Below are 13,997 nucleotides of genomic sequence, written 5' to 3' on the forward strand. Positions count from 1 at the left end.
AAGAGAGATCCATTTTTTTGCCAAATAAGGAATCTCCTGCTTTTAAAAAATCTGGTTTAATAACTAGCTAAGGACAAAATTAATTTTTCTTAGTTGTTTATATATACTGATTAAAAATAACAGTGCATCAGATTGTCAAATAGAGCAGCTATGATTTTGAAAAAAATATTATTAAACTTATGTTTAATCATTTTATTTATGGTGCAACTTTTAGAATATTATGGAGCACAACTGTGTCAGGAGGGAAAAGGTTCTTTTCTGGGTTTAATATCTGATTCCAAGCAGGATTGTCTATTAGTCAGAAGTGTGTGCATTCTAAATGTAATAAATTCTTGTTGTTGTAGTTGTTTTTCCATCTATCAAGAGAACGTGTCTTTTCTGAAGATCGGGCTCGATTTTATGGAGCTGAGATTGTATCAGCACTGGATTACCTACATTCAGAGAAGAATGTGGTTTATAGAGATTTAAAGGTATATGAAAGACTTTTAATTTCGTAGGCTGTTAAAAATGGGTTTTAATTGTTACAGTTCTAAATCACAGAAGCTGATTACACTTAAATGTAATAAACCTATCCACCAAACTTTGTTACAACAGAAATATTACAGCTAAATTATTGTCAGTCATGATTTTTCTAAGATTTCAAATTAAGCACTTGAATACTCTACAAGGTGCTGCAGAAAGCATATTTTTGGACTTGATTCCCTCTGTGTGTGTGGATCCATTACCTTGGTAGAATCTGAAGGGGAGCTCTGTTATTGGGAATGAAGCTGTGTGATACAGGCAGTCAGACTAGATGATCACAATGGTTCCTTCTGGCCCTGGAATCTATGAATATTCAGGGTGTTATGAAATTCAGTGGGACTTAAGTACCTGTCTCTCTTAGGCCCAATCTACACTACGCCTCTGCCTCTCGGTCAAAGATGCACAACTTCAGCTACACAAATAGCGTAGCTGAAGACAATGTACTTAATGTAGTGTCCTCCATGAGATAAGGTCAATGGCTGATGCTCTCCCGTTGACTCCGGCTACTCTTCTCATCCTGGTGGAGTACCAGAGTTGATGGGAGAGTGCTCAGAGGTGTCTAAGCTAGGGATGTAAAATCCCATTTAATTGGCTGACTGATTAAACCTATTTAAACAGTTAACCGATTAAAGTGGGGGGTTGAGAATAGATAGGCTGCTCCTGCCTGGCTGGAGTCTCATTCTCCTCCCCTCTCCCCTCCTCCACTCTCCCTGCTGCTGGCCTGGAGCGCCTCCTTTCCCTGCCACAGTCAGGGGCTGCTCTAGTCTAGCCAGAGTAGCCCCTATCTGCAGCAGACCCCCCTGTCACTGGTTAACCAGTTAAACCTTCACATCCTTAGTATAAGCAGAATTTGTTTTCATGAGCTATGGGTAGTACCAGCATTCTCTTAGTTTTTAGATAATTGGCTAATTCTGAGTAAATTTACAGCATGTTTACCATGCTATTGTAAATTGATCCCATAGCTTTAAATTGATTCTTTGTTTTTGTCACTGCTTCTAGCCTCTGTCAGAGCTGAAATGCCCATGAAAGATACTCTAAGTGAAAAGCAGAGACAAAAGTATTTTTGTTATTTTCAAATTTGTGCTTTTTTTTATTATAACATTTAAGAAGCTTAGATGTTGTGTGACTATTTTCTACATTCTCACTGCATATATATATTTCAGCTGCCCAATGATGTGCAGATTATCCCTAAGGGAAATTATATAAATGTATATTTATATTATATATGCTTTGGTAGCTAGTATAATTCTTATCCCAGGGTGAATAGGGCTGAAAAGAATAACTTGCAGAAATCCAGATATTTTACAAACTCACTCAAGTGTATGGATTGTTTATCTAATGACCATTTTAATTTGGATTTATATCTAAGTTGGAAAATCTTATGCTGGACAAAGATGGACACATAAAAATAACAGACTTTGGGCTATGCAAAGAAGGTATCAAGGATGGAGCAACGATGAAGACTTTCTGTGGCACTCCGGAATATCTTGCACCAGAGGTACTTTTTTTTACAGATATTGTATCTTACCATATTCTTAAATAAATACCATTCTTGAGGTAGTAGAATTATTGTTAAATATTTATTGTTCTTACTACACTGTGTTTATTTATAAAAATGTATATATATTATATGATATAAAAACGTTTGTATTCATTGTTCTGCGAAAAGTCTTTAGTATAGAAAAACATTAAATGTTTTCACATAGGTTATTTTCTTCCATCTGTGCACCTTTAAAATGAAAGTATTCACTTTAGGGAATATATGCAAATTATAATTGTATAGCAGGGTTATTTTTATATCAAATTTAAACAAAATAAATAGCTAAAATATACTGAATATATTTTAAATCCTTTAAAAATAAATAATGTTGGTGATGGATATGGAACTGCACTATAAAATATATAAATGCTAAACGTTGATGTGATTATTGGGATGTTCCCTATATGAACATACTGGTCTAATTTAATAGGGTATGTAAAAAAGAACAAGTCAGTGTGGGATTAGCATGGCTTGAGACAAGCTACTTCTCAGTAAACACTTGAGAGCTATTTAGAGACAAAGCCAGGACAGGAAAAGTCTTGGGAAGCAGATGAAGAAAATAACTGTGGCAGGGTTGAAAAGGAAGACATGAGGAATGGTGAGAGTGGTGACTAGGGGATATCCGATTTGAGGGACAGGAACCTAGCGGAGTGTCTGAAGAAATTAGGTTTGAGTAGATTACATCAAAGGTAAAGCTTTGGCTAAATAACTGATGCTCTAGAAACCTGTTTTTCTTCAAGTGATGTCCCTGGGGGTGCCCTACTTCAGGTGACTGAATACCCTGTGCATCTAGTTCAGGGATGGCGAACCTATGACCAGCGCTGGCTCCCTGGTGTGGGGGGAGCCCTGAGTCTCGCAGGCCAAATCAAGGCAAGCTGCAGATGGCATCTGGCTGGCAGGGGAAGGAAGTGGCTCTGTGCACTGTCATTTCTCATCTTCCTCCTGGCTGGGGAAATGGCAGTGCAGGTTTTGTCCCCCTTTTGCCTGAATTTTTTCCCCTGCTGCTCCCATTGACTGGCAATAATGGGAAGAGATGTGGGCGGGGTAGGGGGGTGCCTGCAAGCGCAGGATGGCGCAGTCATCTGTGCCCCCTCACTCTCCCGGAGCTATGCCAGGTAGGCGCCCGAATTGCCTACCCCTTCCCACATCCCCTTCCTGCCGAGACCGCACACCCTAGCCCACTCCTGCACTCTACCTCATGTCCAGACTCCACACCCTCACCTCCAGCCCACTCCCCAACAGGCCCCCTCCCACACAATGAGCTCCTCATTTTTGGCTCCACCCCAGAGTCTAGAGGGACCCCACAAAATCTACTAGCATCAGGCTCCCAGAAGAGTTAATCTAGCCATGGGGGTAAGCCCCGAGCCTTGTCCCCCTTCTCCCCTCGTGGGGCTGGAGTGAGAGGGGTGTGAGGTGAGTATCTCTTCAGTTGGAGACCAGGTCAGTGAGGGCTTTGTTTGCAGAGGGTAGGAGGGTTCATTTGTTTTTGGTATTTTTGCGTCTCACTTTTGTGTGGCCTGCAACTCAATCATGGTTCTCCACCCCTGCCTTAGCTGGAGAATGTTGACAGCAGTACCCAGTTGGGCTGCACATGCCCTCGTCTCATAGCATGCCTGTAGCAGCAGCAAACTAGCGCTTCTTCTTCGGGTAGTCCCCGTGGGTGCTCCACGTCTGGTGTCGGGCTGGTCCCGGCGCCGCGAATCAGAGCTTGCCATAGCTGTAATCGACCGGGTCGCGCATGCGCAAGTAGCGTTCGTGCCTTTGATCAGCCGCGCGCGACCCGGTCCCCGCCGGTTCCTCTCATCCGCCCCTGGTCGCGGACGGAGTCCTTCTTCCCTCTCTACCTCAGAGAAAATTTAAACAAATATTACTATTTAACACTGCCTTTTAAACAAAATGTGAAGACTGGGTAATTAATCTTAAAACCGGCGGTTCAAACCGCGGCTCCGGTCTTTTTTGACACAGCCTTAATCCACCGGCTTATTAAAAAAAAAAAAAAAAAAAAAAAGAAAAGAAAGTGAAGACTCTAGTAATAATAAACAAATACAATAAATATACAAAATATTCAGAGAAATTAAAACAGACAACTATCACTCGCAGACAGGGGCGCAGGACAAGCCCCCTCAGTACTTCAAAATGCCGGGCTCTCCCGGCTTCAAGAAATGTTCTGTCTGCAGGGACTCTGTGCCGCTCTCGGACGGCCACTCTGCCTGCGTCCGCTGCCTTGGGGAGGCACATATTCCCCAAAAGTGTTGGCACTGTGCCAAACTGACAGCCAGAGCTCGTAAGGAGCGAGAAAGGTGGCTGAAAGAAATCCTATTTGATAAGGCATTGATGCCTTCTACCTCGGCAGGATCCTCTGCCTCGGACCCTACCCTGGAAAAGCGGAGGGCTCCTTCCCCAAGGGCACCTTCTCCGAGCAGGAAGAGAGCCTCTCCTGCAAAGTCCCTGCCAATACCTCCACAGCCGCGGGGCACGGCAGGAGGAAAGCCGGGTGCCTCTGGTTCCAGGGCAGCCCGTGCTCCGGCAGGGAAAAAGCCGTCTGGCAAGTCAAAGCCGCGGCCACAGCCGGCACCGCAGGAGTCCCTTAAAGGGCCAGCTCCGTCGGCACCCACGCTCTCGGTGCCGACCACTCCAGCCTCCTCACGTAATTCCCCTCGCAGGGAGCTCCCCTCAGCACCGTGCGCACCGGGAGAGCAGACTGCAGACCAAGTGCCTGCCTCTTCACATTCTTTTGAGTCTACAACCCTGCAACCTTCCTCTCAGGAACAGCTCCCACCTCAGGCTTCTAGGGCACCATCCACCTCAGATGCTCGGGTGCTCTCTCTCTCACCCTCTCCAGAGGCATCTTCTAGCGCTTTGAGCCGTAGGAAGAGTTGTAATCGCAGGGTGTCTTCCCATCATCACCATTATAGGGAACGTAGTTGTTCGCATCACAGGCGTTCTAGGTCTCGATCTCCTTCCAGGCATTCTACGTACTCATCTCACCAGGATAGGCATGGCAGTGCTAGGGCATCTAAGCACTCATCGCCTGCTTACTCTGCCCACCACGGCTCACATTATCATGACCGTTACTATGACGAATTTTCGCGCTATAGTCGGTCACGATCTCGTTGCAGGTCACCATGCTCTTGTCGCTCAATAAGCCCAGGTTCCATACATTCTGGACGGCAGAGACACTCTTCCCGGAGACCCGTGCCGTCCCCACGATCCCCGACTCCTAGGTCACAGCAATCAGACCTGGAGGAGGGACAACTTTCTGAGTCAGAACCGGACAAGTCTCCTAATGCCAATTCTTCAGTTTCCTCGGCTGTCAAAGCTATAACTCCGAGCGAGTCGTCACTCCCCGATGATCTGAAAGAATTCCAGGATCTGTTTCGTCGTGTAGCACAATCGCAAGAGGTGCAGATTACTGAGACCCAAGGAAAGCAACATAAGTTGTTCAAAAATTTGCATCCGAAGCAACAAAAAAGGGTCACACTACCGATAGATGAAGCCATTTTGGAGGTGGCCAAGGATATCTGGCAAACGCCAACCTCAGTGCCACCTACTAACAAAAGAGTGGACAAAAAGTATTTCGTACCATCAAAAGGCCTGGATTTTCTCTTTAATCACCCCCAGCCTAATTCGTTGATCGTCGATGCAGCCCGCCATAAGGCTAAGACTTCGCACTTTAAGAATTCCCTTCCGGACAAGGATTCAAAAAAGATGGATTCATTCGGCCGTAAGGTCTATTCCTCCTCAACCTTACTCCTCCGCATCGCTAACTATGCGGCGCTCCTATCAAATCATAATTTTGACAACTATTCCAAGCTTCCTGAACTAATGCAATATCTTCCCGACAGTAAGAAACATCTCCTGAAGGCGGTAGTTCAAGAGGGATTTGCGGCATGCAGAACATCCCTACAAATCGCTGCTGATATGGCGGACACCGCGGCGCGAGCCATGGCTTCGGGCATCGCTATGCGTAGGGCCTCATGGCTGTTGTCAGCGGGAGCTCCTAAGGAGTTACAAACCAAGGTTGAGGACCTGCCCTTCGATAAGCAAAAGCTGTTTGCCTCCTCAACCGATGAAATTCTACATTCGGGGAAGGATTCACGTACTACCCTCAGAACTCTGGGTATGTACACACCACCTTTCAGACAAAGGAGATACTATCCGTTCCAAAGGAGGTATGACTATTCCTCGTATAGGCAACACCAGCGCGTACCTGAACAACCAAAATTTCGGCAGCGCCCGCAGCGCAAACGCCAACAACAGCAAAACCGTCCACCAACCAGACCGGCCCCTAGGCAGCAGGTTTGACTCACATGCAAAGGACGCGAACATGCCTCCAGTGGCCAGTATACAGAAGCGCGTTTCCAACACATTCAACCACCGGCTGAAGCCTTACATTCATCAGTGGGCCAGCATTACATCGGACCGATGGGTCCTAGAATTAATAACATCAGGCCTCTCGATTCCATTCATTTCAGTTCCCCCCACTACCCCCCCTACCTTGCCTCTGGTTGTGAACCCGTCCCATGAGAACGTTCTTCGAGAAGAAATCCTCCACCTCTTAGACATAGGTGCCATAGAACGGGTTCCGAAGGAGTTTCACGGGAAAGGGTTCTACTCCAGGTACTTCCTGGTTCCCAAGAAGTCAGGGGGATGGAGGCCAATCCTCGACCTAAGAGGTCTAAATCGCTTCATCCGCAAACAGCGCTTCAAAATGACCACGCTGGTCAAGATCATGCCAGCACTAAACAAGGGAGACTGGTTCGCAGTCCTAGATCTGCAGGACGCTTATTTCCACATTTCAATTCACGTGGCACACAGGCGATTTCTACGGTTTGTGGTAGGAAACGACCACTTCCAGTTCAAGGTACTCCCGTTCGGCCTTATATCAGCACCGAGGGTGTTCTCCAAAACACTAGCGGTGGTAGCGGCTCACCTACGCAGGATAGGAGTTGCAATTTTTCCTTACCTGGACGATTGTCTGATCAAGGGCCGCACATGCGCGGAGACCTCCCACATGGTGAAGGTCACTCTAGCTCTATTCCAGTCTCTCGGCCTTGTTGTAAACACGGAAAAATCCCGACTGCAACCAGCGCAGATCCTCACTTTCATAGGAGCGCGACTAAACTCTCTCGAAGAACGAGTGCATTTACCGGTAGAGCGTTTCCAGGTCATAAAGGACCTGGTGATAACGATTTTGCAGTCTCCTATGCTACCAGTCCGCGTATACCTGCAGCTCCTGGGTCACATGGCGGCTACTACGATTATCGTACGGCACACAAGACTAAATTTAAGGTGCCTACAACATTGGCTGGCCACCGTGTACAATCCGGTCAGGCACAGTGTCCGCAAGACAGTGGTGATACCCATGCAGGTCAAACAGTCCCTCCACTGGTGGACCGACCCCACCAACATGTTAGTAGGGGTTCCATTTCACGCTCCACAACCAGCAAGAGAGATAACCACGGACGCGTCTCTCACGGGTTGGGGTGCTCACATGGGTACCGAGAAGGCACAAGGCCGATGATCCCCAGCGGAGATGTTGTTGCACATCAACCTCCTCGAGCTGCGGGCAATATTTCACGCATGCAGACGGTTCAAACAGCACATAAGAGGCACAACAACAAGGATTCTAACAGACAACATCGTAGCGATGTATTATGTGAACAGACAAGGCGGTGCTCAATCCAGATCCCTTTGTGCAGAGGCAGTTCGACTGTGGAACTGGTGCACTCGAAACGACATTTCTCTCATTGCTGCATACTTACCCGGTGCAGAAAACACTATCGCAGATGCCCTAAGCAGACATTTTTACCAGGACCACGAGTGGGAAAGCCGTGCGGACGTCCTCAGACCCCTTTTTCACCGTTGGGGTCAACCAGACATATACCTCTTTGCCACAAGGACCAACGCGAAATGCAGAGCTTATTGCTCCAGAGCGGGAGTGGGCATGCACTCTCTGGGAGATGCGTTTCTTCTTCACTGGGGAACATCACAGTTATATGCTTTCCCCCCTGTTGTGCTCATTCCCAGGGTGCTAGAGAAGGTTGTCATGGACAGGGCACGAGTGCTGATCATAGCCCTGGCTTGGCCCAGACAGCCGTGGTATTCGACCCTCCTGCAACTCTCGACTCGGAAGCCGTACCGATTCCCTCTTCTACCGGACTTACTGTCGCAACGGGGGGGCTCTCTTCTCCATCCGAGGCTGGACACCCTCCACTTAACAGCCTGGATGATAGATGGTTCAGCACGTCCGAGATGCTTTGTTCGGACCAGGTAAAGCGCATCTTGCTCCATAGTAGGAAAGAGTCGACCAGAAAGACCTATCTCTCAAAATGGTCGAGATTCACTCGTTGGTGCGCTCCTAAAGACCTTGACCCCTTTCTGTCACCACTTAATGTCATATTGGACTATATTCTCCAGCTGCAGACGGATGGGCTGTCCATATCATCACTTAGAGTTCATGCAGCGGCGATTGCGGCCTTCCACATGCCCATCGAGGGAAAGTCAGTTTTTTCCCATCCTATAGTGGCAAGATTCTTTAAAGGCCTCGTTAACCTTAATCCACCAGTTAGGCCCCCGCCACCTGCGTGGAGTCTTGACTTGGTCCTCGACGTTTTAACCAAAACCCCGTTTGAACCTATAGCAACCGCTCCGCTGCCTCACCTCACAATGAAAGTACTTTTTCTCCTCGCTATAACGTCGGCACGTAGGGTGAGTGAGCTCGCAGCACTGATGTCATCACCCCCATATACAGTGTTTTCTAAGGAGGCTGTAACATTGAGATCACATCCAGCCTTCCTGCCGAAGGTCTGTACTGATTTTCACATCAATGAGCCGATCGTTCTCACATGTTTTTACCCAAAACCTCACACGTCAAGTCGGGACGCTATTTTGCACACACTAGACGTCCGCAGAGCTCTAGCCTTCTACATAGATAGAACCCGTGCCTTTTGGAAAACGAACCATCTGATCGTTTCCGCCCTGGGACACTCTAAAGGTCAAGCCTTATCTGCCCAACGTATCTCGAAGATCATCGTCTCGTGTATTACCACCTGCTATAGCATGGCCAAGAAACCGCTTCTATCACACCCTAGAGCCCATTCGACACGAGCGATGGCTACGTCGACGGCCTTTGTCAGAGGAGTGCCTTTACGCGACATATGCCGTGCTGCTACATGGTCGTCCAACACGACGTTTGCAAGACATTACGCAATAGTGCAGCGCTTGGCTTCTGATTCGGCCCTAGCCTCAGCGGTGTTGCCAAGCCACAATACTAGTGATTCCGTAGCCCACGCTTAGTGGATTACTGCTCCGGAGTCACCAGACGTGGAGCACCCACGGGGACTACCCGAAGAAGAAGAAGAGGTTACTCACCTTCGGTGCAGTAACGATGGTTCTTCGAGGTGTGTGTCCCCATGGGTGCTCCACGACCCGCCCTCCTCCCCGCTACGGAATCTTTTTTTATTATCTTTTTCAGATGGCGGTGAGAGGAACTGGCGGGGACCGGGTCGCGCGCGGCTGATCAAAGGCGCGAACGCTACTCGCGCATGCGCGACCCGGTCGATTACAGCTATGGCAAGCTCCGATTCGCGGCGCCGGGACCAGCCCGACACCAGACGTGGAGCACCCACGGGGACACACCTCGAAGAACCATCGTTACTGCACCGAAGGTGAGTAACCTCTTCTTTCTTATCAGACCCCCTCTGCCTCCCACCTCAGTTTCTTCTTAACCGCCCTCGGTCCAAGTCAGAGCTCCAGCAGTTCCTCTGTACAATTTAAATTTAAGATTAGCTGCATAGTGTAATAGATTGAATAGTTAGAATTTGTTTCCTATCTCCTTTTCCTTTTCTCCCCATTTCCTTTTCTTTAACCTGTCAGGGATAATTTCACTTGTGAAAGTCCAGCTTTCCAGGCTTTAAACATTGCCTCTCCTGTCAAGAGGCAATTCCAGTCTGGGATGGACATTTCTACTGTGTTCACTGCTTGGGGGAAAGGCACATACCTCAGAAGTGCTTCCTTTGCCATAACTTTAAGGCTTGTGCCAGACAAGCGAGGGGCCTTGAATTCATCCTCATGGAGAAATCCCTGTGCCTGACCTATGACTTGGGACCACAAACTTCTCATATACTTTGGATTCTGTTAGATTTCCCTCACTGACTCTGGATGGGAAGGACCTAGAAAAATGGAGAGCTCTGTGTTCTCTGATATTCTCCAAAACATCAGTACCACCCATGCCATGGCTAAGTACCTACTAGTCAGCTGGATCTTCCAGTATCGCTAAAGATCCCAAGCAGACAGACTCTCAATGTTTGTCTTCACTATGCAGTGGATCAGTGCTGCAACAATCCATCGACCATAGGTCAATTTATCGCATCTGCTTAGATATGATAAATCGATTTCCAAGCACTTTCCTGTTGACTCTTGTACTCCATCAGGATGAGAAGAGTAGCTGAAGTTGATGGGAGAGCAGCTCTTGCTGGCTTTATTGCACAGAAAATAATGCAGTAATTACATTGACTACAGTTACGCTGTTTGCGTAACTGCAGTTGTGTAGGTTAGGTTGATGGGGAGGAGGGTGTTAGTGTAGAAGAGATCTCAGAAGGGCAGCAGAGAGATGACTACCCCTTCTACTGTGACATGGATTGCAACAGCTAAACACTCAGTGCCTCAGCTTATGACGCCATCTCCTGGCCCTCTGGTGCATAGCACAAAGACAGCGCTACCAAAGTCTACTTTATCTCTTTTGATACAAAAACTATCAGCACAGATTCTCCTGACGCTGCAATTCTTCCTTGTACCACAATAATTCCTGGTACTCAAAAAATTACAAATTCCATCTATGGTGCTGAGAATTTTTCCAACATTTTTCCTTCTTTCCAGATGAGACCATTTTGCCACCTATAATAGGAGACAATTTTAAGCAATTTCATGAGCTGTTTAAAAATTGCAGACATGCTCCAAATCCCCCTGGAAGAGGTTTCCGTGTCCCAACAAATGTTGGTTGGCATATTACACACCAGCCTACTGAAAAATAGCCTTTCCTATAATGAGGCATTCCTGGAGCCTGCCAAGGCCATCTGGCAGACACCCCAACAATACCACTTACTTGTAAGATGGCAAATAAAAAATATTGCATCCCATCAGAAGTCATAGAATTTCTATTTTCACCCCCCCCCCCCCCCCAGCCAAACTCATTGGTGATAGAGGCAGTCAAAAAGCAGGGGAGGCAACCCATATAATAAAGAGTGTAAAAGACTGGATCTTTTATGTTGCAAGGCCTATTTATCAGTAACGCTGCAGTTCAGAATGGCCAACTATGATGTCTTGATGGTGAAATGCAGTCACATACATTATTCCAAACTATGTGAATGTATTGACTTTTATCCCTGAAGACAAAAAGGGGCAATTTAGATCTGTCATTTCTGAAGGCCATCTCACAGCGTCATGGGAACAAGATCTATTGTGTGAAATCTAAAATGAATGTGCCTCTTGGATCTACCTGTCTGGATTCCCAGAGGAGATGTGTAGTCCACCATAGAGGATCTTCCCTTGGAAGGTCCGAAATTATTTGAGGTAAGACCGACGAGTCTCTCCATGCAACTCTAGACCCTAGAGCAGTGTTAAACTTTAGTCTCTGATTATAACTGAGAATTTTGTGGGCCAATGAAAAACTGGGAAAATCTCACCAAGAATTATTTCATTTTTTGATTTTTTCCTGATGTAGAATGTGTCCGAAGCAGCCATGGAATGTCTCTATATGGAGTTCCCCTCAATCATTTTATCAACAGTAGTTGCCTTTAATATTTGTAACAATCTAATTGAGCCATAACACAGACGAACAAATCCTTTTGACTAATCTAGCTCACTCCTTTCATTGCAAATCCCAGCTATGGGTTGTAGTGTTAAATTCTGAAGGCTTTTGTCATCTGGTTGGTAGTATGTTAAAAATCTGTAAATTGTGTGTGTGAGTATCCTGTATGTTTAAGGTCATGTATCCTTCAAAGCAGGGGGTTTCTTTTTTTCCCTCTCTATTTGTAACTTGAATCTAGCATAAGAGCGTGTTTATACAGTTGTTACATAGTTGTTTTAGGTTCATATTGGAATCTTGTGCATGGATGTCAGTGACTGAACTGTGTCAGCTTTGATGTGTCAAATATATTGATGACTATCCTGTTTACAGCTGTTCTCTACTCTTGTAAATTCCATCGCACAGCTGCCTAGAACTGCTTGTCATGAATTGAGCATCCACTTAAATTAAGTTAAATGACCTTGTTACCTATTGGTTAACAGTTACCAGGCATGTTGCAATAAATCATAGGTATAAAAATACCTGTCATACCATTGTATATGATTTTTTTCTCCTCTCAGTTGTGAACATACTTAAATCATTGCCTTGTTTTGTATGTCATTAATATAAGCACTGCAGTGTTTGCAAGAAGTATTTTTTACATATGGAAATAAAGGTTGGTACTTGTTCTGTGCTGAATGGAGGTAGAAATGCAGGGTTCTAGCTAGTAATCTGGATTATAACTAGTGTTCTTTTAGTATCTTGGCCAAATTATTATTTCATTTTAGAAGACCTGAGTTTGTAGGACTTGTGTGTGTGTGTGTGTGTGTGTGTGTGTGTGTGTGTGTGTGTGTGTTAATATCCCTATTGTGTATCCAGGAGCAAAGTGTTCACTCTATTTTAAGTAACTTAAGTGGTTTAGAATGAACAGGAAGTGCTTATTGAAAGGGTGTGGCTCAGAAATATGGCTAACTACTGTATTGTCATACAATATCTCCTGTGAAGTTAGAGTCCATGATTCCTCATAAAGGATGAAGCCGGCTCCTGGAATCCTGGCAGACAAGCAGCTGTGTTAGTCTTATACATATATGGGGCAGCTGTAGAACCAGCTGTCGTTTGGTGTGAATCATACAGCAAGAGATGCTGTAAATAGACCTGTGTGGGGTAATCTAATACCGGACAGCCTTTGGATTTTTACTGCAGGGCTTTTTTTCGAGTTCAGATAATTTTTAAGGCAGGGCACTGAGTAAAAAGAGAGAGAGAGAACATAATTTCTTACAAAGAAAACTTTGATCTTCCTATTTATCCACAAGATCTTTCTCATTAATTCATAACGCATCAGATCTTGCTCCCATGGACATTAGTGGAAAAACTGCTTCTGGCTTTAGTTGGTTCTTTGGTCCTGAATCCCACTGAAGACTTTTATTTCTGAGCATAAAAAGTTCTGAGCATAAAAAGTTCAGTGTATTGGGTTGACACTGCACAGCACAGATGAATGAACAAACAGTGCTTTTACCTCTTCCAAGTGATAAGCAGTAAAGTGCAGAACTGTAAGAAGAGCACAGCTATCGAATACCACATAACACAACCCAAACCAGAGGACAGAATTAAGAAAAGAAAATTGTAATAGTAGATTTTCTCCATTGTGAGAAGTTTTTTTTCTTCTTCTTCTCAACATCTGTGTGTTTAGTAAGGAGACTGGAAATTGCGAAGTTTTAGGAACAGATTTTCAAAAGATTTTAGCTCACATTTAGGGCAACATAAAGGCCAGAAGTGCAAAAGGCGAGATGAGCAGTTTTGAATCTCTGGCTCTCAAGCTCAGCGATTCTTCTAACATTTGCAAGCAGACATTCATAGGTTGCAGATTGATTTTTCTGGTGAGAATGTTGAACGAAAACATGAGTTGACAGAGAGAGGAACAGGTATAATTGTAGTTTTGATGCAACAGGTTAATCAGATCTCTCCTGCTCCCCAAATGGCATCCTGTTTTTAAAATGGGGCCCCATTTGGAATGGTTTCTAATGAATAAGTTAGGATTTAGCAGCTGGCTTTGTAATCTGAGAACGGACTTGGGTTGTCAGTCTCTCAGCTTTAGAAGGTTATGCATTTCAGGGAAGTAATGTGTGTGGGGAGAGTGCCATCTCTCTA

The 13,997-nt window shown here is 45.6% G+C and overlaps 1 protein-coding gene across 3 annotated transcripts in view; it reads left to right on the plus strand.

The window, feature by feature from the left end:
* Nucleotides 1–13,997, plus strand: part of AKT1 (AKT serine/threonine kinase 1) — a 112,710-nt gene that overhangs the window by 75,438 nt on the left and 23,275 nt on the right. For all 3 annotated transcript variants that reach the window (XM_089778337.1, XM_089778336.1, XM_089778338.1), the window contains exons 9-10: nt 345–470; nt 1,892–2,020. In XM_089778337.1, the coding sequence (XP_089634463.1) occupies nt 345–470; nt 1,892–2,020 (255 nt within the window). The remainder of the gene's footprint in view (nt 1–344; nt 471–1,891; nt 2,021–13,997) is intronic.

The sequence above is a fragment of the Pelodiscus sinensis genome, chromosome 5 (assembly GCF_052426305.1).
Source record: "Pelodiscus sinensis isolate ZL-2025 chromosome 5, ASM5242630v1, whole genome shotgun sequence".
In the NCBI taxonomy this organism is placed as follows: domain Eukaryota; kingdom Metazoa; phylum Chordata; order Testudines; family Trionychidae; genus Pelodiscus; species Pelodiscus sinensis.